We start from the raw sequence: 25,059 nt of genomic DNA, 5'->3' as shown, positions 1-25,059 counted from the left end.
TGCCCACAATCCAGAGCAGCTGAAATATCTAGAATACCTGGCTTCAGAGTTTAACATCCCACTGATAGTAGGAGGTAAAAAAGCTTCAGCTTGGAAAAAAGATGACTAAAAGGGGATATAATAGACGAGTGTTTCCCAAACTTGGGACACCGCTCATTTAGGGAAAGCCCCTGGCGGGCCTGGCCGGTTTGTTTACCTGCCGCGTCCGCAGGTCCGGCCGATCGCGGCTCCCACTGGCCACGGTTCGCTGCTCCAGGCCAATGAAAGCTGCTGGAAGTACGTGCCGCCAGTACGTCCCTTGGCCCGTGCCGCTTCCAGCAGCTCCCATTGGCCTGGAGCAGTGAACCGCGGCCAGTGGGAGCCGCGATCGGCTGGACCTGCGGACGCGGCAGGTAAACAAACCGGCCAGGCCCGCCAGGGGCTTTCCCTAAACGAGCGGCGTCCCAAGTTTGGGAAACACTGTGATAGAGGTCTATAAAATCATGACTGGTGTGGAGAAAGTAAATAATGAAGTGTTATTTACTCCTTCTCATAACATAAGAACTAGGGGTCACCAAATGAAATTAATAGGCAGCAGGTTTAAAACAAACAAAAGGAAGTATTTCTTCACACAACGCACAGTCAACCTGTGGAACACCTTGCCAGAGGATATTGTGAAGGCCAAGACTATAACAGGGTTCAAAAAAGAACTAGATTAATTCATGGAGGATAGGTCCATCAATGGCTATTAGCCAGGATGGGTAGGGATGGTGTCCCTAGCCTCTGTTTACCAGAAGCTGGGAATGGTAAACAGGGAATGGGTCACTTGATGATTACTTGTTCTGTTCATTCCCTCTGGGGCACCTGGCATTGGCCACGGTTGGAAGACAGGATACCGGGCTAGATGGACGTTTGGTCTGACCCAGGATGGCCGTTCTTATGTAATTCCATTTCTCCGAGTTGAGAGTGAGTCTACAGTCAAAAACTACATACTGTTTCAATTCTCATTCAGAAAGTTCTCTTTATCACTTAATTCTTTACAAAGAAACTGATGGGGCCACCACACTGCCTATAGAATGTATTACTGAGCACTAGCTCAATCCTACCCCTGGATGCCAACAAGGAAGTAAATTAAAATAGCCATGTTAATTTCAAGCTTCGTTAGAGATATGGGCTGTGTGTGAAGTATTCTTTCCCCATCAATTTTTCTATCTGGCAAATACCCTCTTCCCTGTTTGGAAATAAACATCTGAGAAGAAAGAACTTTGAACTATTTTAAATTACTCAACAAATTGACCAAAATTATGCTCTGATAAATCCATGTAAAAGCATCTATGTAAATCCATGACATCGCTGTACAAAATATCAACGCAATATAAATTGAGGATCTGAGCAGAAGTTGGCCAATTCTCTCTAAAAGTAGAATTTTAGCTCAAACTGAAGCTGAATATTCTCCTATTAAGAGTTTTGGAAACATCACTGTTTACTATTATAGGATCAGTATCTAGAGGGTGTTATAGTCAATGACATTTGGTGGTGCTCAATACCTCACAGCATTAGCTCTTTAAGTAGTCAATATTGTACACAGGTTTGAAAATGTAATGCCTTCAATAATATACTGCAGCTGGAAGCCTGCTTCCCAGTCTGGGTAGACAGATCCATTCTAGCACCACTCCCACTATGATGCTAAAAATAACAGTATGGATGTTGCAGAATGGGTGTCAGCTCAGAGTAGCCACCCGGCTTGGACCCAGGGGATTGGGTGGGTTTGGACTTGGGTGGCTAACCTAAGCTGCTGGCAGTGCTACAGTGTCCATGCTGCTATTTTTAATGCAATAGCTCCAGTGGAGCTAGTGCAAGTCTCTCTACCTGGGCAGGAAGGATCGCTTCTAGCAGCAATGTAAACATACCTTACGTATGCCCCCAATCCTGCAACTGGGTCTGTGGCAGCAGACCCACAGGCCCTGCGCAGAACCTCAGTGACTTCAATAGGGTTCTGTACACACGGATCATCTTGCGATGTTATTATTAAACTGCAATTCTTAAAATGCTTCCAAAAGGAGTGTTTTCAGAGTACATTTCTTTAATAAAAATATTAAGACTTTTAGAAAAAGAAACACTCTGGGCTTAAACCTGTTCTCCTATCAATGGTGTTTTTGCCATTGACAACAAAAGGAGCAGAACTGCATCACTGAAAAGTGCTTATATAGACACACATTAAATACAGGAGACTATACATACTGAAGCACTTGAATAAATAGTCAGATCTACATAACATTCCAACACATTGCCAAAATAATGCTGCTAAAGTGAAGAGGCTTTATTATTGTTATTATAGATTTTGGCTGCAGTTATTAAAAATATATTTACCTGAAAGGAAGGAACTCCAAGTATATAATTTTACAAACAAATAATTTAAAATACTGCAATAAGCAACAGAAACTATTGCTTTTTTTGTTTATACATTTTTGGCATAAAACATTGCCATACCATTACAGAGTTATAAAATATATTTTTATAGTACCTTACAAATCCAGAAACTGGTTACCACTTCTACCACATACATATGGTATTGGTACTAACAAACATGCACAGCATTCTGTAATTTAACACTGCAAAGGAATACAGAGTACAGAGCAGGCCCATACATTAAAAATAACATGTTGCCATTTCATGTTACAAGTAAAAAAAAATTTTTTTTTTTTTTTTTTTACAATTACTGCACTTTTTCCTGAAATACATTTTAATAACCATGTACACATTAAGTCCAAATTTTATTTGTGCATAAGCACATCCAACCATCTGTCACTGAACTTATTCAGAAAGAGCGAACAACTAGGAAGTTAAGTCACAGGAAAGGAATAACTAATGACTAGCAAACATGCCCTGAGCAGGTCCCTCCAAAAATAAGTGCTAAAACCTTATTTACTATGAAGACAGTAAATTTCACATCATTAACTACAGTAGTAAACACATTCAGTATAATCTAGTTAATGGATATACTTTCAAATTTATAAGCATGTTAGAATAAAAGGTGCTGAGTTCCCTAGGAAATAAGAAATTATTTAGAACTATTTGCCCACTCTTCTATTCAGCCATTTACAGCAAACACCTTTATGCTTTCTAAAACAAATATGGAAGCGATTATAAATGTTAAACCACAGGGGTCTCAATTTAATTGATTTCCATATGATTTTGAATTACATTTTTCAGACTGCATCGGATTAGAACTTATTTTCATCAGATGTATCAAGGATAAAGCAGTTTTTTAACAAAGAGTGTATTGTATCTTTCCCATGTTCTTTGATTCTTAGGATTTGAGCTGTACAAGTAACATATGATGTGAGAAAAAATGGTTTGTAGGATAATGTGGTGCCCAAGAGAGACTGATCACAGAGAGAGAGGTCTAAATTACACTGCAATGTTGTATTTAGTTAGATGTTAGTAGCTAAGCCACCCTCATTTTGCAGCACATCCATCACAAAGTAGTGATACATTATCACAAACTAATGGGGAGATAGGGCACTAGTTTTCATGGTTCAAAAGGGGGAGAGAAGGGGTTTTGAGCATCTTATTAGGTTCACAAAGAGGCACAGTGAACTTGTCAATCTGCATCCTGCACAAAATCTTCTCCATGCACACTCTCCTGACCCAACTGCTCTTCTCAAATTGTACCATTATACATAAGAAGAGGATGAGTTAGTATGTGGGCAGTGAGGTGGCTATTAATGGGCCTTGTTGGACCATTCTTGACCCTCAACCGTCCAGCATTCAGCACCTAGATTGGGTAAAATAGTTACTTCTGTGCAGCTGCATTAGCAACGGGAGATACGTACTAGGACAGTCACCACTATTACCTAAACTGGGGACTACGCTTGTCACATGCTCAGGATTGTATCTTTGCCTTCTGCATTATCACAACTCTACACCCACTTCCTATCCCTAATTTTTTACCTAAGAGATCTGACATTGGTTTAAACAGTGCCATAGTACCACCACTACTATTCTCTCAAAACATAAATCTTACCTCACTGGGCTTTGTGCTAGGATTACGCTTTGCCTTTGAGTAATTACTTTTACACCATTAGACAAATAAAATTATTAATTTTGTTCTGAAGAGGGAATTTTATTTTTAATACTTCACTCATTAAACACTGTATTTTGAAACAGTTCTGTAACTATTTACTCACCAGAGGCGAGTCATCCTTTTCTGGCTGTCAAGTAAAATATCCTTACGGTCCTCATCATAATAAGGACAAATTAATACATTTTGCTGGGCGGGTAAGTTTTCATTACAATTTATCAAGGTTGTTGTACACTAAAATTAAGGTGACTAACATTCACTTTACCCACGATATTCTTTTAATGTATTTGTTAGAGTACAGTGGCAGGTTCTGAGTTAGTAAATGATATCATAGGTCAAAGTGTATAATCCACAAATTGCTTTCCATTTATTTAATGGGGAAAGCTACTGGTAGATTGCTGATTTCCTAGTGTAAACCAGATAAACTTAGCAGTTGTCAATGAAATTCAAAATTATATTTTCCATACTTCTGACAAACATGCACAATAAAGTTGTGTTTTTCACTTGAACAGAAAGAAGTCTAGTCCATTAAATTTTACTATAATTTATTATTCATTTTCCAGTGGAAAAAAAAGTCACCATCATTTCCTTTGTAAGGAGAATAAAGGGTTTTTGTAGCTTCTAAATGGCAATATTGTCAAGTTTTATCAAGTTTTGAATAAGAGATGCTACTGAATTTTAAAAAAAATCAGTGTAAAATGGTTTTAGAACTCATTAAAAAAGCAAAATTTTTGTGTTTTCATTTCCCCCCCAAATTAAAGTTAAAGTTAGTATGTTGCACACACAAAACAAGGCTGTAACCATGTGATCAGTCTTTTAGAGGCAAACCAGCATTTCCTCTAGCCACGTTTATAAATGTATGCATGCTATAATGTAAGTTTACATGCAGCTTAAAAAAAATAAAATGCCCCAAACCCCATTGCATGGATCACTACCAGCACAACCCTCAGTCTCAATAGAAAAAAAGTTTCACAAAATAATTTTGTTAAGCAGATATAAATACACTTTATTTTAAAAGAAACAAGACTCGTTTTCCATTTAAATCTATTATACCTCAATTGACTTATCTTATTGGATCATCCATCAAAACTATACTGCAGATGTAAACTTTCCATGTATTGTACAGATATATGCAACTGTACATTATTAGAATTACCCTAGAATAATAATTCAAGCAGGATTATATCTAGGTAACATGAAATATAAATTAATATTATACAAACAGCTAGTACATAGGATCCTTAGAATCTTAAGAGTCTGATCCTGAGAAGAACTGAGCAAGCCTAACCCTCAGTGGCTTCAGTGGGGAATTGCAAGTACTCAGCAACCTTCAGGATAAGTTTGTTAATTACCAGAAATATCGACACTGTTTTGCTCCTAGACATATGCACATTTATTGCTGCATTTCTTGTTTACTGGGTAGTAGTTTTTATGTATTCTGTGTTAAAGGGTTTCCATGTATTGAGGCAGGATTAGGTTCAGGGTGGTGGGGAGGTGAGCTGTAACTCCAATTTCAGATACAAAGAGAAGCATACCTGCAGAACTTGTAAAATAAACTACTACACTTGCGCATGTGTACCCAGTAGAAAGTTTGTCAAGTTACGCACTGATATGCCCCTTCATATGATATTAGAATAAAATACTACGGTATAAATCAAATTCCCACCTGTCTATGTATGCATATAACTCCTAGTTACATTATTAAGAGTTAAACATATCTATTTAATAGAAAATAGACCCCTAAATGGGAAGGACGCTTTAATCTATACATGAGCTGATCAAACTCCCCTTAATACTGGGCAGAAGCAAGTTACTGTACTAAGCACACAAAAAAGTCCGAAACATTTAAGACTAAACAAGTTCAGTAACCTATAAATTTTATGGTGACAGGTTTCAGTGGTAGCCATGTTAGTCTGTATCAGCAAAAAAAACCCAAAGAGTCCTTGTGGCACCTTGTCCTTGTGCCCAAATAAATTTGTTAGTCTCTAAGGTGCCACAAGGACTCCTTGTTTTTTTGGTAAATGTTATGGTTTGTTTAGATTTTGAAATAACTGGTGAATAACTAACTACTTACATTTATGAATACACAATCATTTTCAATAATTTCAACATGAATTGCCCTTTAATCCTGAACCAACCAAATCCAAGTGTTAAAAATCATGTATGCAAGTTCTGGCAGGTGCTTTTACAGACTATGGGCTTATGCACACAGAGACTTAGTGCATGGCAAGCCAGGGTGTGAATGGAAAGCACATATTTGAAACAGCAGAAGTCAAGTGCACTATGGAACTTTTAGTGAACGGCAGCAGGGTCCACATGGCAACTTAACACACAGCAGATTTACACCCTGGTCTACACTACAGAGTTAGATTGATGCAAGGCAGCTGTACATTGACCTAACTCTGTAAGTGTCTACACTAAAATGTTACTCCCATAGACGTAACTTGCACGCTACTTGCAAGAGGCATAGCCCTTAGGTTGATGTAGTTATGTCGACGCAGTGTCAGTGTAGACATTGTGTTGCTTATATCGACTGCTGCTGCCTTTCAGAAGCTGTCCCACAATGCCCCACACTGACAGTTAAATCAGCACAAGTTCTCTTGGCGAGGCTGCAGGCTGCCGACACAAGGAGCATAGTGTGGACATGCAAAAGCGATTTAATTATTGAGGTGGCTGTACGTCGACATAACTTAGGTCAACATAATTCTGTAGTGCAGATATATCTTAAAGTCTCTGTATAGGCAAGCCCTAAGGCCCTGATCTTTCAATGCAATGCAGATGCATGCAGGTGGACCCCTGCATCCACGTGAATCCCCACTGATTTCAAGGGGGCTCCACATTGCAGGATTGTGGCTTGAGCTGAATTATTCTTTAACCACTTCCAAAATAGGGGGACAAATTTTGATGTTCTTCCATAGCATATCCGTAGACTAAAGCTAGATATTGAAATGCTTTGTTGAGGCAAAAACATCCTTATAAATAGTGGTCTACTGTCACAGCATGAAACAATTGGAATTTTTACAAAAATTGAAACAAGGAGTTTTCCTCTGCTTAAGGTGTATTATGTACAACACGATTATATTTACTTTTACCACCTTCCTTCAGGAAAATTATGACATACCATAATATTTTACATATAATGGCATTTATTAGTTAAATGTTGAAGTGCCCATGTAGGAATTGCTTTATTGGTGAAGTTACAAAACAAACATTATGGAGCCCAGGAGTGCTATTAGGCACAAAGACATTAGTTTTTCTGTAGCATGACACTTTGTGGGAAATTAATCTCTCATTGCATTTCATCTTTATGAGACCTGACCAAAATGCTCAATCTTAGGTGTTTATAATTAGGCAGTTAAATCTGTATTTAAGCACCTAAAATTTTGACTGTCTTTTCAGAGATAATTCTCAGGTTCTCAGCACTTCTGTAAAAAATCAGGCCATTTTTATTTTAGGTGTCTAAATATGGATGGATGGTCATTATTGCATGTGCAAGTAGTGTCACAATGACAGAATATATTTCTGCAACTATAAACTTTTTGGATTCACATCCCAACAATCCTGAGCCCAACAACTGAAAACTCAGAACCAGATTTATTTTCTTTTTTATACAGTAGATGGGAGAAGCAAAACCTGTCACCAGAGGGACACACTGGAGAGAGACTGAAAGAGATCTAAAGCACAGCTCACCCTGCAACTGTGACAAGGACTGTACATATTAAGATTTTGTACAGTTTAATCATGAGTTACACTTCCACTTAATTTAAAATGATGCTTCACAAAATGGAACATTTTGATATCCAGTTCAGAAAGTCTCAGCCAAAAATGCTCATTAAAAAATTAAAACCTTTGTACCTAATTTTTCCCTTGGATATCATGCGTGACTTCCACTGACTTCAAACACTGGCAGGCCTGGGCCCTTAAAAATAATTTGCAGAATATTGAAAAAGGCAATCAATATTGCAGTCTTTTCCTGTAAATCTTAAAACACCAACATTCTAATCCAATTTTTTAAATAATAGATGAACAAAGTGATATCAGAAATGAATGGCAATCTAGCTGAAGAAGGGAATGTATAGAATTTAATCCTATATGGTTGTTTCAAATTAGCATATACATATTTTTAAACCATTTTGGATTGTGCCCTATAAACTGAGTTAAAATTAAAAAAAAAAAAAAAAAAAAAAATCAACCCCTGAAAAACTTAATCTGATGCTTTCAAATCCAGCCTGGTCCCATGATCTTCCTTACATTACACTAGATGTGAATATCATCCAAAATGAAAGAACAATGAATTATTTGTTTCATTCAGTATGAAACATAACTAGTTTTAAATTTGGACTCATGATTGTATCTCATCTTTGTTCTTTATGGTGGATTCCACTGGAGGTTTATCCTGACCTAGGTTGTCTTGCACGTCTGCTGATACATTATTTGAACAGTTCTCACTGTCACATGGCTCTGTCTCTATAACTGTCGGATTTCCACAATCTTGGCTCAGATTTTCGCCATCTTTTCCTTTATCTTTTTTGGAATGAGAAATATTCTCCTTTTTGTCTGACGAATTGAGTGCTTCCTCTGATTTGGAATTTTGACTTTCAGTATCACTGTTCTTTTCACTGTTGTTCTGCTTAGCAGCTTCACAGTTGGTTTCTGTTCCACACTGGTCGCTTTTTTCTCCATTTCTTGTGAGTTCTACCTTTTTTTCTTCAGCTGTTTTGCTACTTGAGCTACCAGTTATGGATGTATTCTTGGAATCTCTCCATTTCTTATGTTTAGAAATGTAACTATTGTGAGAAGAAACTGGGGATGTTGGCTTTTTACCTGTTTTGTTTCCCTCTAACTTCTGTTTTCTTGGTGGCCCCCAGATGAAATGCTCTGAAGGTGTATAATGTTGTTGGGCAAATCGCAGGAGCTGTCTCCTTTCTCTTCGGTCTCTAATGGTATATACAAAATATTCCAAAGCACTTTGCTTAATGTTGGGAATTGTGTCTTCCACAAGAGCTTCATGGAGAATAAATTTTACAAGCGGAGATTTGAAACTCTCATATCCAAGCTCACCAAGACTTTTCAGAATGCGAGTGATTCTTAAGTAGTTGTGTTGGGACCTGCAAGAAAAGATTCACTGAACTTATATAAAACTAACAGGGACAAGAAATACTTAAAAATAAATTCTACTGAAGTGAGAGATAGAGTATAGTCTAGTGGTTATAGGACTAGAGCCAGAAGTCTTGGGTTCCATTATCTGGTTTGCCATTGTGTCACCCTGGACATGTCATTTAATCTTTCTGTGCTTTATTTTCACCATCTGTAAAATGCAGATACTACTACTTAATAGTACCTTCCTCATAGGACAGTTGGGAGTGATAACTAATGTTTGTAAAATGCTGGGAGACTCCTGAATGAAGAGCTGTAAGTATGGAATCTGATCACTACTATCTGTTTATTTTAGCAATACATTGAATTAAAACTGTTTGGCTAGCTAGCACTGGAACACCTGAATTGAGCTTGTAAATTATGCAGTGACTGAGACCTTGGCTCTTGTGCTGCCCGACTTATTTAGGGCCTGATTCTAAGTCTACTAAGGTCAATGAGATGACTCAGATAAGTTACTGGATAAATAAAGTACTTGATGATTTTTTTCAAAAAAAGGTAATTATTTGACCAGATTTATTTATAAGCAACCCTAACCTAAGAAAGCAGTGTGCACCCATAATGTCAGGAGAAAATATTGCAAGAAAACACACTTCAATTTCAAACTCAGTGGTATTAGAAAAGTAGTATCAAACTTAAAAAAAAAATTGAGAGATAAATGTTGGCCAAATTCAACTCAGATTTATCTCCCAGATAATCCCTGCGAAGGAAATGGGATTACACAGGGTGAGAGTCAGGTCAAAATTCGGTCCAGTGTACGTTAAAACTATTCAGGTAGTGTTATAGTTGAGATAGAGCATTTAATTTTTAGGGGAGGATGGAAGCCTGCGCTTTTTCAGCCCTAGTAAAAGTGTGGAGAATTTGCTCTTCCTTGTAAAAGTAAAGAAAAGTGAATACTTAGATAATCCAATATTTGTTAATAGGCTAGAAGCATCATTTTGGGAATAGTTGAGAAATGTGTATAGTAGCGGGTTAGACAAACTAATATGGAGTTGTGTTCTTATTAAATAGTACTTGAAACAGGGGTGAAAGTAAGTTAAAGGACTTACCGGTATGCCGGAGTGCTGAGCAGGGGCGTGGCCTCAACCGGAAGAGGCGTGGCCTTTAAATCACCCCTGGAGCTACCAACTGCAGAGGCGGCCGGGAGCCCCACGGCTCAGGGGCGATTTAAAGGGCCCGGGGCTCTGGCCGCCGCTACCGCAGAGGAGCTCTGGGCCCTTTAAATCGTTGACAGAGCCCTGTTGCTGCTCCGGCAGCCAGGCTCAGGCGGCGATTTAAAGGGCCCGGGGCTCCGGCGGCGGGGATCCCTGGGCCCTTTAAATCGCCGCCCAAGTCCCCCTGCCAGAGCCCCGGGGTAGCAGCAGCAGGGCTTGGGCGGCACTTTAAAGGGCCGGGGCTCCCCGCAGCGGCAGGAGCTCCCAGCCCTTTAAAGCGCTGCCGGAACTCCCCTCCTGGAGCCCCAGGGTAGCAGCAGCAGAGCTCAGGCGGCGCTTTAAAGGGCTGGAGCTCCCCACAGCGGCAGGAGCCCCCGGCCCTCTAAAGCATCGCCGGAGCCCTGCCGCCGCTACCCCAGGGCTCCGGAAGTGGGGCTTGAGCAGCGATTTGAAGGGCCCTGGGCTCCAGCCACTGCAGGGAGCCCCAGGCCCTTTAAGTCGCCAACCTGGGAAAGCTGGTCTGGTATGGTGTACTGGCTTTTGCCGGTACGCTGTACCGTACCGGCTTACTTTCACCTCTGACTTGAAAGTACTACAGTCAGTGAATTTATGGCTGTTGGTTAGATTGACAGTAGGTAAGGAGCATAGTCACAAGAATGTGTGGAAGAGGTACACACATACAGACGCAAAACAATCATTGATTCTTGCTTTTTGTCTCTCCCACTTTCCTGGCATTCTTTTGAAAATATGTCCTGCTTTTCTCTAGAAAACAAAGGATAAAAATTCTAAGGCAATTACACTGGCATCTAATGCATGCCATTACTTACTCATTCAAATGTTGAAATCTTTCTTGCCAATTAGCAGCTCGAGCTACATTTCCTGTTTTATCAATTAGTTTTATTCCAAAAAACTCCAACATCATTTTATAAGCCAACAGGAATCTTCTAATTGCTTCTTTTGTTTTCTTGAATTCCTAATAAAACAAGAAGTTCATCTAAAATCCTAAATGGCTCTACAACAAATACTTTTGCATTGTACACAACAACCTGATACAATAACAAACAGTCATACTTCAATATTAATCTGACAGTTGACAGTAAACTCAATTTACATTACCTCTATTTCATATGTAGTTAATTCTTTAGCATAGAAATTCAAACCTTGTTCTCTAAGTGGAAAAAGCCTGTTTAAAAAAAAATAGTTTCAGTTTATGGTGAACAAAATAACACTTTTAATCATTTCAATGCTTTAAAATAAAAATAGCTAATAAGTAACTAACCACTGTATATAAGTGTGATTATGTTCCAATTTTTCATAGTCTCCCTTCCATTTATTCAGGACTTCTTCAATGTAAACTCCTGTATAAACAAATTCAGGAAATTATTAGGTAGCAATCAAAAATATCTTTCAAATATATCACAAATGTTTTAGGCCTATATTGTGCTTTGTGCTAAAGACATGCCATTAAATTAAAGAAGAGGATAATTAGCATTGTCCATACACAGATGTTAATTAATATAGACCAGCTATTCACCTCGTGTAAATTGGCATAGCTCCATTGATTTCAATAGATGCAGATTTATACCAGCTGAGGATATGGCACTATAACCTGTGTAAAGTATATTGACCATTGTTTACTCAATGGAGTAGATTTCTTATCACATCTAAAACAAGCTATTTACTCTGATGATCTTCAGGGTGAAATCTGTAGTCACTACATTAACGCAACTCTGCATATATGAGATCCTAGTCTAGTAGCATATGTCATGAATACTGCAAGGAAGTCATTGATTCAAGAATCTCTCTGGTTGCCAGGTGCATTAGAATCTGGGAATTTGTTTCAATTAATTGTGCCTGAAACTCCTGATGCCACTAGTGCTGCCAAGAATTTAAATGGAGTTTCTCAAGTCACACTGGAAAAATCCACAACACTCCAGGAGAATTTCCACTTTTATTAGTCTCATCACATTAATGCATTTGGGTCCTACTGGCAAGCACAAACAGAAACCAACAGTAGGGGACCAAACCAAAATGGAATTTATGAATTATTATTAATCATTCATACCGTGCAGCACCTCAGAACGAGCTCCAGTCACACATTAGCACCCCTTTGTGCTAGGTGCTGAACAAAACACAGGACAAACCAATGACCCTCTGCCCAAAGCCTTACATTCTAATTATATAGTGGGATTTTCAAAAGCACTCTTTGCTAACTCTTCTCTGGTTGAAATGAACGGCAGTTTTATCACTGAAATATTGCCAACCCTCAAATTCAAAAACCATGAGAAAAACTAAAAAACAAACATGAGATTTAAGAAAAAAGATTCTCTCATGTCACAGTGCTGCCAACTCTCCCAAATTTATAGGGCACGCTGATTTTGGCCCCCACTGCAGGATCTCTACATGGCTACCTGATGGTGCAAAGCTTCCAGCTTCTCCCCAAACCAAAGTTCTAATTCATTATTTCTGTGTCTGCCTGCCCCAGTCCACATCTGCCCATCTCCCAGCCCAGCAACAAATTAAATACAAACACTGTGCCTACATCAGCTTTGCTCCCCACAGCCTCCCTTATCTGCTCTGGCAGTTCCAAGGGTTCTTCATCCATCTCCTAGGACCTTCTTCCTTTCCCCCCAGCCCTGGGAAGGAGAAAAGCTCTAGAGGCTCTTCACCCCCACTGTCTCTGCCCAGGCCTGCATGGAGGGGATGCAGAGAGCAGACTGACCCATTTTTCACAAAAGGGCAGCGGGAAGGAGGGAGCAGAGCTGCCTTGAGCTACTAGGATCTTTCTGCTCACTACCTCCTCCCTGTGATGGAATGCACCCCTATATTCACACCCTACACATTGTTGTAATAATCTTTGTACAAAGCATGACTTGTGAGATATCATCTGAAAACTCAACTTGCTGATCAGAAATATCATGGTAAAATGTGTATAGCAGCATTAGATGTTAAAAGTACATGTTCAAAACTCACAACGCATCAAACTGGTCAAACAAGACTGTCTTGAACAGTGTGTATTTGTTTTAATTTGCATTTAAGTAATAAACAGAGTCATTAAATAGAAAGCGGAAGGGAGGAAACCTGCATGTGAGCATACATAGGTGAAAAACACCTCAAGAGTCTCCTCTCCTCCTGTCCATCTCACTCTTCGTATTTGAGAAGACAAAAGAAGCAGCTGTTGGATTCTTGGGGAGAGGTCCTGGAAGCATGTAGTGAGAAATTTTGCTTAAATCTAATATAGTTTGGTAAGTGTTTTATCTTTATTTTTGTAACTATTTCTGACTGTTTTTCCTATGCTTATTCTCAATTAAAATTTCTCTCTTTATCGTTAATAAACTTGTTTTATTGTTTTATCTAATCCAGTGTGTTTAAGAAGTGTCTGTAACTCCATTTAAGGTAGCAAGTTGTATATTATTCTTTTAAAGGAATAACAGACTCAATATATTTGGACTGTCCAGAAGAGGGCTGAGCAGTACAAGACATCCAGATTTCTCTCTAAAAATGTAACTGGGAATGTGTTGGTGTCACCCTGCGGTATAACCAAGGCTGATGAGAGCCAGGGTGTGACTAACAGACTGCAATTACAGAAACACATCTGGGAGTGACCTGCATGCTGGCAAGCTGTTTGTAAGAGGTCCAAGTTGGGAGCTACAACAGTAAGGCACTGCAAGGCACCACATGTTGCAGGGCAAGGGTGATACAGCCCCCCGCACTGGTCTGGATTGCCAGGGTGTGACTGGTATGTCACACTCCCCTCCTGTGAGAATGGCATCACTCCCCTATCCAAAACCACCTCTGACTCCTGAGGGGAGAGCTAAGCCTGCCTCCTGCAGTCCTGGTTGGATGCTCTTCCACAGGACATGGGGCAGTGAGAAAGGTAGCCAGCGAAAGGGGTTTTTCTCATGAGTAGGGCTAGAAATCACCAGGAACGCCTCACATTATTACCATGCTGGCTTTAGTACCAGCCAAAATGATGTTATTCACAGTGATTCAAGAGATTGGCAGCACTGCCACCAAATTCCAGGGGAGCAGGGGAAGGCCTATTCTGAGTGACTCTGGAAAAAAAAAACACACCCTAAATCTATAGCCTTTAGCACCAAACTATGGCTACCTCAGAGCCAGTGTTGTGGTAAGCAGGTGGAGGCAGGGAGCTCCTTTCCCACTATGCTCGCGAGTAGTTGGCCCCATAGAGTGGGTGCTTGCACTCCCTATGGACACCACCCAAAATTATATGGAGTCACGCTGGATTGGGAGATCCTTCCTATTCTCTCTTTGGAACACTTCCTTGCCAAAGATCAGAACCAGTACTTTATCCTCATCCCCCTTGATCTGTCAGCCCCCTTTGGCATAGTCCTCCATGCTTTTCTTATTGAAATCTTGTCTTCCCTTGGCTTCCATGATCCTGGTTCTCTTCCTATCTCTCTAATCACTCCTCCAGCATGCCCAGCAGAGGATCCACCTCATTCCTCCTCCAATTTCCTGTGGAGGTGCCACAGAGCTCTGTACTTGGTCCCCACATCTCTTCTTGCTATACATTTTATCTCTAGGTAATCTCATCCACAATCATAAATTCAATTACCATTTCTATGCTGACAACTCACAGATCTACCTCTTGATTCCAGACCTGTCGCCTTCTGTCTCTCATTTTATACTTATATTACTGGTTCTCTAGGGCAGGAACTGTCTGTTTGTTCTTTGTCTGTACGGAACCTAGCACAATAGGATAATGGTCCATGACTAGGGCTCCTAGGTGCTACAGTAATACAAATATTAATAATTACCATGCATAAGCAAGCATCCAGAGGGTTGTGCTGGAAAAGCACCTTCTTAACCATTTTTAAAGGTTTAACAAGTGCTGCTGGTGACTCTTCTTACCCCAGGACCACTGGAGGCATTGAGCCTGCTCCTGGCCTTCTCAGGTATAATGCGTCCAGTGCTGGTGCTTGCAAGAGGCACTTCCTCCAGCCCTACTGCATCATCACTCTGTTTGTAACAGTCATAACGCAGCCCTTAAACTATTCTTAATGGAATATCTTATTTCTATGTTAAGGATATCACTGCAGCTTGATGTGCAGTTCGTAACATAAGCAACTGCCATTGGTGTTCGTGAAAGGTGCGGTTAGTGCCCTATGACTGCATTGGGAATGCATTGCTTAGAATTTCCAGTCATGACTGACATTTTCCACTGTAGAACAGAGAGTAATTTAATAAATAATTTCTGTGTTATACATCCACCTTTAAGGAATGGTGTATACTGCAGTGTTCTCAGTACATTAGCATTACACTACAGGAAAAGTCAATTAAAAAAGGCACTGTGTGAATATTTTTGTGACATAAGTATTACACAAACCTAGTCCTTAGTACTTAGTAATTATCAGTTCAGTTTTATGTTATTATTTCATATTTTTTTTGTTACTACTAATGTCAGATTACTCACCATCAGGTTTAAAGGGAATTTTATTCTTATAAAATCGGAGATTGCACAAGTCATTTTGATACCGGAGATCTTTAAAGTTCTGCTGAAAAGAAACAAACAAAGCATTATTAGCCTGCAATAAAACTATCAACAGTGGAAGTATGCTGGCATTCAGCTCTTTTAAAAAGATTTTAGAACCAAAAAGGTAGGCCTTTAAAAATATTAAGTCATTGGGACTATTCACGTGCTTAAAATTAAGCATGTGCATAAGAGTTTGCATGATCGGGGCCTTAGACTGTAAGCTCCTCAGGCATGAAGAAGTTTTATAGATTTGGGAGGAAACAATGGTACATCGGGTCCAGTCGTCTCCTTCTGGTATTTTCTTTTGGCTATTACATCAGAAATTCTACTCTTTTCATTGTCTCGTACTTAATAGGGAAAGATAAAGCCTCTTTTAATGAGTTCTGTTGGTTATTGTTCTTTATTTAAAGAGTGTTTTTAAACCACAAAATGCCCTTACTGGATATTGGTGTCGATACTTGTACAAGTCTCTTGCTGCATAAAAGCTCCTCTTTGGTTTCGTTGTCAGCTCAGTTGCATCATCACTCTGAAACATTTAAAGAGTAGTTAACATCCACCTACAGCCAAACTGAACACTGATTTGTATTATTATGGCATTAGACATTTTAAAATAATTATTTTGCTGAATGGGCTTCAACAATTCTGAATACATAGATCTACAATTGCATAAATTTACTTAAGCTTTCATCAAACAATATAAATATGTGACAGGAAGGATATTTTTAACACAACAACTTTACTTTAACATATGAACAAAAGCAGGGCTAGTACACATGGTAGATGCTTTAATAAATTCTATAATTTCTTGAATTTGGACCAGTAGGTCGGCCAGTGATTTATTTACTGAATGTAAAACTTATCTAGAAATTATTTAAAAAGCGCAAACGCTTATCATGACAAAATAAGAAGTGGCTGAACATGAAAGTGAAGCATAACTATACCTTTATGTTAGTGAAATCAGACTATTCATAAATCTGTGTCATATCTTACCATGAAAGCATACCTATAGCTACCACTGCATCCTGTGGAAGAAAACTGTTGAATGGCAAACAAGAATATTTGTAGCACTGTCAAACTATTTTATATAATTCAATAAACTAGTGTTTAGAACTGTCAAGGCTGATTCCCCACTCTGGCACTTCGAATGCTGAAGGTGGGGGCCCACAAGGATTTTAAAAATTAATACTGGCCACTCCAGGCTTGTATTAAACTCCAAAGGTTACAGCTTTTCTCTGACCTTGGCTTGGTAAATGTGGCCACCACTCAAATGCAAACCGCTTTTGGACCCAGGAAAGAGCACTTGGGAATTCCTCCCTAGGGGGTACCCTCAAGCTCTTTCACACACACACCCTTCCAGGGAAGAGCTAAGAAAGAAAACAAAGGAAATCAGCTGTTGCCACCAGCTAATTAAACAACATGTGCACAAACCTCTTAGGGCACCAAAAAATTCAATCCTGTTCTTAAAAAAGGTAAATTTTATTAAAAATAAAAAGAAAGAAAATACATCTGGCACTTAGGCTTTTGCTACATTTTAAAAGAGCAATTCCAAAAATTAAGCACCCAAAATAACTTTCTTGGGGGTTCAGCTTAAAGGTTACAAGCAAACAAAAGCATCTGGGGTTAGAACAGAGCCTTACAGAAAATAAAATAAATAAACCTAATTGCATCTTTCTAGACATTCCTAATCTACTTACATATTTGGGTAGTTCTAGGTATAATCTGATGATTTCCATGCCTGGCAAAAAGCTTTTTACAGCATAGTCATATCCCTGACTTACTCTGTTCCCCTCTCTCTGGAGAACAACCACAGAACACAAAGGGAAAGCTTCTTTCCACCAATTTTAAAAAGTTCTAGCCTTCCCATTGGCTCTTTTGGTTAGGTGCCCACTCCCTTTTCTATACCTGGAGGACTTTTTAACCCTTTACAGGTAAAGCAAGCAGCCACCAAGAGGGACTTTATAGCTGACTGGCTGGCTGGGTGTCCGTAAAAGGGAACTACTCCCTCCCCCCCTTCATTTATCACAAGAACATAAGTTTACGTTCCAGTGAAAAGCGTCATTAAACCCCTAAAGCAAAACTGTTCTTGGGGAAAAAAAAAAAGCATTTATGAAAGCTTGTAGCAGATCCCAACTGTTTTGGAATCTATGGGCCTGATTAAGAGCCCACTGAAGTCAATGGAAAGACTCCCATTGGCTTCAGCGGCGGGTGCTGGATCAAGCTGTATACGTTTTACAAAAACCCAACCAAAAGCATCCATATATTGAGACTTGCTAATTCTGTTATGCACTTTATTTTTCACACCATTTTGTTTTCTACAATACTGTAATCAGAAATCCTGCTATTTGTTTTAAGATCCTGAAATAAAACTCTCTTACAGAAATCAATACACAAACTGTGGTGGGGAGGGGAGAAAGCACACACTCCTTTACACCTTATTTGTGGTAGTACGGACAGAGCCAGGCTTACTCCTGTGTGATTACACAGGATATCCTCCATCCACTGTACTCCAAACTCCTTGCCATTAATACATTGTTTACAAGATGCTTTGATGACAAACTGTCTTTGATGACAGACTGGCTCTGACTCCAACTAAAGATAAAACATGCTTACTTGGACAGGAAATAGCCTTTGATAATTAAATACCAGGCATTAGCTGCTCCACCATGATACATGAAGCAGAATGACAGTAAATTTAAAAAAGAACAGGAGTACTTGTGGCACCTTAGAGACTAACAAATTTATTAGAGCATAAGCTTTCATGGGCTATTGCCCACTTCTTCGGATGCATATCATCCAAAGAAGTGGGCAGTAGCCCACGAAAGCTTATGCTCTAATAAATTTGTTAGTCTCTAAGGTGCCACAAGTACTCCTGTTCTTTTTGCGGATACAGACTAACACGGCTGCTACTCTGAAACCAGTAAATTTTAAAATTCTAGTTCTTATTTCATTTACGTATACCTCAAAAATTAAACACTTCTACAAAGTTAAGAAAAAGCTGGACCTCATTGATGAAGTTCTGATGCCACTGAAATCAATAACTGTTTTGCCATTGACTTAACTGGGTCAGGACTTCATCCTATGTTCCTAAACGTAGAACTCAGTACTTGAAACTCTCGATATCAGGTCCAGTACGAAGTCACAAATCTAAGTTGTATATTACCCAATACTTATACCTATCCTCAACCCCTTCAACAGAGGGGTTCAGTTTAGAAACAAATTTAATTTTGGTGTTTCAAAATTTAAAAAATAATCTTCACTGTGGATGTCAGCAAAGACTTAGCGCAGGCTTTCTGATTGAAATTGTAAGCACATTGCAAGGGTTACCATATATACTTGATCATAAGCCGGTTCGTTTATAAGCTGACCCCCCACCGCCCAAGCTGGATAAGTAAAAATTGAAATTTTTATAACCCATTCATAAGCCAACCCTATAATTCAGGGGTCAGTAAACTTTGGCTTCCGGGCCATCAGGATAAGCTGCTGGTGGGACGAGATGGTTTGTTTACCTCGAGCGTCCCAGGCACGGAGATAAACCTAAGTAAACAAAGTGTCCCGGCAGCCAGCTGCTTATCCTGATGGGCCAGGACAGCAACTGGTGGGGAAATTTTTTTGGGGAGGAGAAGCTGGGCGTCAGGGGAGTAACCCCCGTGACAACCCCCCACATGACCCCACCCGTAGCCTGGGACCCTCACACTCTTCCCATCCCTTCCCACCTTATCTGGGGAGGGCCAGGGGAGGATGTCTCTGACCTGGGTGGAGCTACTATAGCAGGCTGGGCAGCGCGGCTGCAGCCTGCTCCGGCGGGCCAGACCGGGAGGCGCGGCTGCAACATGTTCCCACAGGTTGGGCCAGGTGGCACGGCCGCAGCGTACTTTGGCGGTGTGGACACAGCTTGCTCTGGGGGGCGGGGCCAAGTGGCACGGCTTCAGCATGCCAGCCCCGGAGCTGCAGCTGCTTTGGAGGCTGGGGGGAGCAGCGTGGCCAGAAGCGGAGAGACTCTGGCCCTGCCTCTTCCCTTCTGTCTCTGCTCCGTGTACTGCCTCTCCTTGCCCCCTCTGTTGGGGGGAGGAGCTGTGTCCCACCTCTCCCTCTCTATACCCATTCATAAGCTGACCCCCTTCTCTGGTGCTTCCCTTTTTTACTAAAAAAAATTCGGCTTATGAACGAGTATATACGTTAGTTCTCACTTTATGGCTTACAAATATTTGCTACTATAGTAAATCTGAAAAAAAAATTGACTTGTTTTGGACATCCAAGTGTAAGAATGCTTACCATAACAAGACACTTGCAAGCTGTGCAATATATTTGTGTTTGGATTGATCTTATGTTGTTAATTTTCCTAGTGCCATCTATGATACACAACATTTAATTCTAATTGTTCATCTCAGTCACTCAAACATGAGACAATCTTCCGTTTAGACTCCTAGGCACTGGTTCTACCCTCAGTTACATGGGGTGCAGGTGCACCTCCTATTAATGTCAATGGGAGTTGCACGTGAGTAACTGAGGGTCAAACTCGGCCTTTAGGCTTTATTTACATTAGTCTTTCCCCCCCCCTTTCAAATTTCCCACCACTGCTACCACCAGTTCTGCTACTCTGGGGGTAACAGTGGTAGGAATGATGCTATACATAGCAGCTAGCAGCAAGCCCTGCTCAGAATTGGTATACGTGTTATGGCAACTAAAATATTGGCAGCTGCTGATACACTGGCACCCAGGCGTAGTCAATTATTTTTTGGCAAGGTCCACATTTCTTGGGTAAGATCTAGTCAAGGTTCATATTCCAGAGAAGAAAATAATAAAAAAATAACAATAATGATAATAATAATAATAATAATAAGTAAATACATAGATTTTGGGGTCCATTCAAAAACATCTAGCGGTCCGGATCTGGCCCCTGGTCCGCCTATTGATTGGGTGCCAGCAGGGATAATCTACACAAAGGCTCCCACTGTCGCTACTCTTCGTAGAACACTACAGATGCTAGTAATGGTGATAATTTTAAGGGAAAGTTTCCTACTATAGATAAAATCTTAGTGTAGAAACAAACATGGAAGCCTCAGAGACATTAAGACCACATCAATATACTAGTCTTATATCTCTTAATAAGCCACTGCTGCTGAGCCTGACAGCTGCTCTACTACACTAACAATTCTCAACCTTTTCAGCAACTGTACTAGTTTAGCAGACACTGATCCCAACGTCTGGTAACGTGCTGAGCTCTGTGTTAGGGATGTTGAGCACTTTCAAATCTCACTAAAGTCACTCAGCCTGTCGTAGGTTCAGGAGCATAATACCTTGGTTATACCAACCAGTGCACATCACTTTCTATCCTTTTGTGCACAATTTGTGGACCCTGAGCTGTTCCAAACCTCAGACAGATGCAATCATGAGAAAGCAGCAAAGCTGCCACTGCAGGTCACTTACAGATGAATGGGAAATAGGTAGCAAAGCAATGTGACCTTGCACTGAGGATCACTATTGAAAGGGGAGCATAAAACTCCAATCACGGGTGCCAGAAAGTACTAGAAGTAATACTATAATTATTGTACTTAGCATGTTTCATCTTGAAGGACTCTACAAATATTAACTAACTTTCCATCTCAAGAGAGATTAAGTCTTCACAGAGAGGTGAAATCAAAAGACTTGCCCTAGGCCACACCAAGGTGTCAATACCAGAGCCAAGATTAGACCTCCTGAGTTCCTGGCTTCCAGTCCTTTGCTCTAGCCACACATTCCCCATGGTTGGTAACCAGAGCATTAGATTTCTAAGAGGATATCAAGACAATCTTGGTCTCAAACAGCCCTTGAGGCCAGTAGAAATGAGCTATGAAGCAAACTGTGCATTAGGGGAAATACAAATACAAAAAAAAAAAAAAAATCCCCACAGCCCAACACACTTCCTCCTTTTTCAGCTTGATACAGAGCACACGTCACCAGGAGGAAAACAAGCAACCAGGCAGCAGCAGGCGGCACACACAGAAAGCAGCGAAGTACCCAAGCGGGGTCTGCCTCCCCCAGCTCGGGGGTGCCACTCAGCCCCCTTCGCCCCCCCCATTTGTGCTGCTTTATTCCAAGGCAAAGATCCAGCCCAATTTACTCTTACAACACAAGGGGGAAGGGTGCCGAGAAAGCAGAGCAAAGCCTCAGCGCCCCACGCCTGCTGCATTCATGGGACACCCATGACCGTAGAGACCTCCCACAGCCCTGGCTGGGGGCGGTGAGAAAACACCAGCCGCTCCAGGGCTGCCGGGGCACGGGGGGCTCTGTCTGGCTCCTAGCCAGCCTGCTGGAGTTGGCGGTGTCAGGGGTACCTGCTCAGGGCCGGGGGCTGCTGCTGCTTCTCGGCCCCCTTCCACCTCTTCCCCTTCCTGCTGGGTCTCCTCGGGCCGGGCGCTTGCGGCAGAGAGCGGGGCCGGCGGTTCCGGGGCTGGCTCTTCCCCACCGACCGTCTCCTGCTGCTGGTCCCCGCCTGGGTCCTGCAGCTCGGGCTCGGAGTCCGTCTCCCAGGTGGAGTCGCAGTCCTCCACCGTGGCGGGCTCCTTGACGCTGACCCCGCTCAGCAGGCTGCCCATCGGGGAGGCGCGATGACAGCCCCTGAGCCGAGCGCCTTCGCCTCCTCCGGGAGGACGCGGAGAGCCGGGGGAAGGGGCCGCGGGCGGGCTAGGGCTGCAGCGGCTGCTGCTGGGGCATGTCAGTGCGGGGAGGCCGCAGGCAGGGAGCCCAGGGAGGAGGAGAGCGGGAGCAAGGCAAAGGCGGCAGCCGTGGCTGCCTGCGCCTCAGCCGGTCCCCAGCCTAGAGACACACACACACAGGGAGGAGCTGGAGGCTTCGGGATTTCCACAGAAAGCGCTCGAGCACGCCCCTTCCCTCCCCCCGCTCCTGCATGAATGAGACACATGAGGCAGGGTCTAGCTCAGGCTCCCTCGTGGGCTCGCCTGCACTAGCCGGTTAGCACGAGGTCGAGCTCTAGCCCTCTCCCCAACAGGTAGGGCTACTCTGCAGCTGTAATTTCCAGCTAGTGGTATAGGGGGTGGCTCCGTCCAAGACATGTCCGCACTATGAGGAAATGGATTACTTCATTAGCAGTGCCACAAGCATTGACCCTGATTTTACACTGGACAGTTTAAGGGTTCTGTGCAGGGTTGTGAGTCAGATGGACAGCAAGGAACCCATAGAGCAAGAAGACAGAAAATTGGAGCTAGAGGAACCAGTGTTTGGTGCTTCTGCGCCCAGTCTGAGCTGGGTCTTGAATCCCAGGACATGTTTGGGAATGAGATTGAAACAACAGGAAAGGGCATCACAAATTCATAGATTATGGTCAGAAGGGATCATTGGATCATCTAGTCTGACCTCCTGTATAGCACATGCCATTAAATTTACTCATGTATTGAGTCCAATAACTTGTGTTTGGCAAAAGTATATCTTCCAGAAAGGTATCCAGCACTTTTCTTAGTATTTTGTTCCAATGGTTAATCAACCTCATTATTACAAATTTGTGCCTTATTTTTTAATTGTCTGGCTTCAGCTTCTAGCCACTGGTTCTTGTCAGAGCCATCCCTTGGGTAGGGTGAATTGGGGTGACTGCTCTTTGGTGGCCCCGGCGGACCCGTGTGGTTGGCCGGCGCGGTCGGTCCTCGAGGAGATTAATCTGTCCTTTCTGCCCCAGGCCCCCCTGTTCCGGGCCCTGCACTTTGGGGGGCCCAGCAGGCTGGTGTGATTGGCCGGCGTGGTCGGTCCCAGAAGAGAAGACTCCATCGCTTCCGCCCCAGGCTCCGCACCCCTCTAGGGACGGCCCTGGTTCTTGTTATGCCGTTCTCCACTGGATTAAAGAGCCCGTTAGTACCCAATAGTTTCTCTCCGTGAAGATATTTATACACTATAATCAAGTAACCTTTCATTTTTCTTTTGGGTAAGCTAAATTGATTGAGCTGTTTAAGTCTCTCACTGTGAAGCATTTTCTCCAGACTGTAAATCATTTTTGTGGCTCTTCTCTGCACCTCTTCAATTTTATTAACATCCACGACAACTATATTCATTATTCCAGTATTAATCTCACCAGTGCCATATACACAGGTAAAATCACTTCCTTACTCCTACTCATTAGTCTCTTGCTTATACCTCCAAGGATTGCACTAGCCTGATCACTGGTGCTGCTGGGTAGAGCTGTAAGGGGTTATGCCTTTCAATAGCCCAGCCCAGCCTTGTCCAGCAGCACCAGCTCCCCCAGCTTGTGTACCCAGTTCTCTGCAAGAAAGCGCGTTCTCCCCTCCCCCATGGCCTGCCGGATGCAGACCTCCTCTAGTCTCTACAAAGACCAAAGTCTCTTCTTGCCTCTCCAGCTACCCTTCCATACCATCATCCCAGCAACCTGCTGTCCTCAGAACCCAGCTCTTCCAACCCACCCCTAGATCAAACAATCTATTCCCAGTCCCCAAAATGAGGACCCTATAATCCAAGATCCCCTTCCTGCCACAAACCCCCAACCTTTCCACAATCTTGTTCCCTGATACCTGGCTTTCCAGTCTGCTCCTAACACCTGCATTCCAGTTCCATCTGATGGCTGCCCCTAAGGCCCAGGCTACTATCCAAAATTTCCCACATCCTAAATGCCTTATACCTTTTAGCTTCAGTTCCACCCTGTGCTCCTCAATGTCACATTTCCTCAACCTCCCTTGGCCCTATTATCCTAATGTGTTGGTATGCCAATCTGTGTCTACCTACCTGCCTACTTACTTATACAGCCACCCATCACCATAATGTCTCTTTTCTCTCCAATCCTGCTAGGAAAGACTTTTTGTTTCCCAGTCCAGGAAAGTAGTTGAACAGTAATGGCTCAGCTCCATCCCTACCAACAAGTAGTATTTTAACAATATGATTGAAGGAACTCCCACCAAATGTGCCTGAGCAGTAGACTTGTCAACCATGGTCTTCATTCCTGAGCTTTGGGTGGTCTTTTAGTTATTCTGGGCCTAGGCTATTGAGTGCTTTGAAGATAAGGACCAAGACCTTGAACTTGACTTGATATTCTTTGGGAAACCAGGGGAAAGAGCAGAAGTCAGATTTGTTCTGCTTGCAGTAGCTCCTGTTGCTGAGGAGATTTGCTGGAATGTTCTGTCCCAGGGCAGTGCGTGAACCGCTGGTTCGGGGAGGCTATCCCCCAGTCCCACCCCATTTGCCCCCTCTGCCAG

The 25,059-nt window shown here is 41.9% G+C and overlaps 1 protein-coding gene across 2 annotated transcripts; it reads right to left on the bottom strand.

The window, feature by feature from the left end:
- Positions 1 to 2,278: 2,278 nt before the first annotated feature.
- OGFRL1 (opioid growth factor receptor like 1) lies at positions 2,279 to 22,653 on the bottom strand. Of its 2 annotated transcripts, none has more exons than XM_034766213.1 (7): positions 22,183 to 22,653; positions 16,308 to 16,394; positions 15,809 to 15,890; positions 11,651 to 11,729; positions 11,488 to 11,554; positions 11,199 to 11,344; positions 2,279 to 9,171 (listed from the first exon to the last, which is right to left on the bottom strand). In XM_034766213.1, the coding sequence occupies exons 1-7, from the start codon at positions 22,441 to 22,443 to the stop codon at positions 8,406 to 8,408; spliced, it is 1,488 nt and encodes a 495-aa protein (XP_034622104.1). In that variant the 5' UTR covers positions 22,444 to 22,653; the 3' UTR covers positions 2,279 to 8,405. The 2 variants fall into 2 exon arrangements, with proteins under 2 accessions (XP_034622104.1, XP_034622105.1); XM_034766214.1 differs by having other exon boundaries at positions 15,809 to 15,887.
- Between the last annotated feature and the right edge of the window lie 2,406 nt (positions 22,654 to 25,059).

This window comes from Trachemys scripta, chromosome 3 (assembly GCF_013100865.1).
Source record: "Trachemys scripta elegans isolate TJP31775 chromosome 3, CAS_Tse_1.0, whole genome shotgun sequence".
Lineage (NCBI taxonomy): Eukaryota > Metazoa > Chordata > Testudines > Emydidae > Trachemys > Trachemys scripta.
Note: the sequence above shows the minus strand (reverse complement) of the source record. Positions and strands in the feature narration are given on the sequence as shown.

What these genes read in the sequence shown, in the direction of transcription:
- OGFRL1 (XM_034766213.1), bottom strand. Translation starts at nt 22,443, where the DNA reads ATGGGCAGCCTGCTGAGCGGGGTCAGCGTCAAGGAGCCCGCCACGGTG. An exon ending in AGTATCGACACCAATATCCA is followed by an intron (nt 15,891 to 16,307) that starts GTAAGGGCATTT and finishes GTTTCTTTTCAG; the next exon opens with CAGAACTTTAAAGATCTCCG. An exon ending in AATTCCCTTTAAACCTGATG is followed by an intron (nt 11,730 to 15,808) that starts GTGAGTAATCTG and finishes TTGTTTATACAG; the next exon opens with GAGTTTACATTGAAGAAGTC.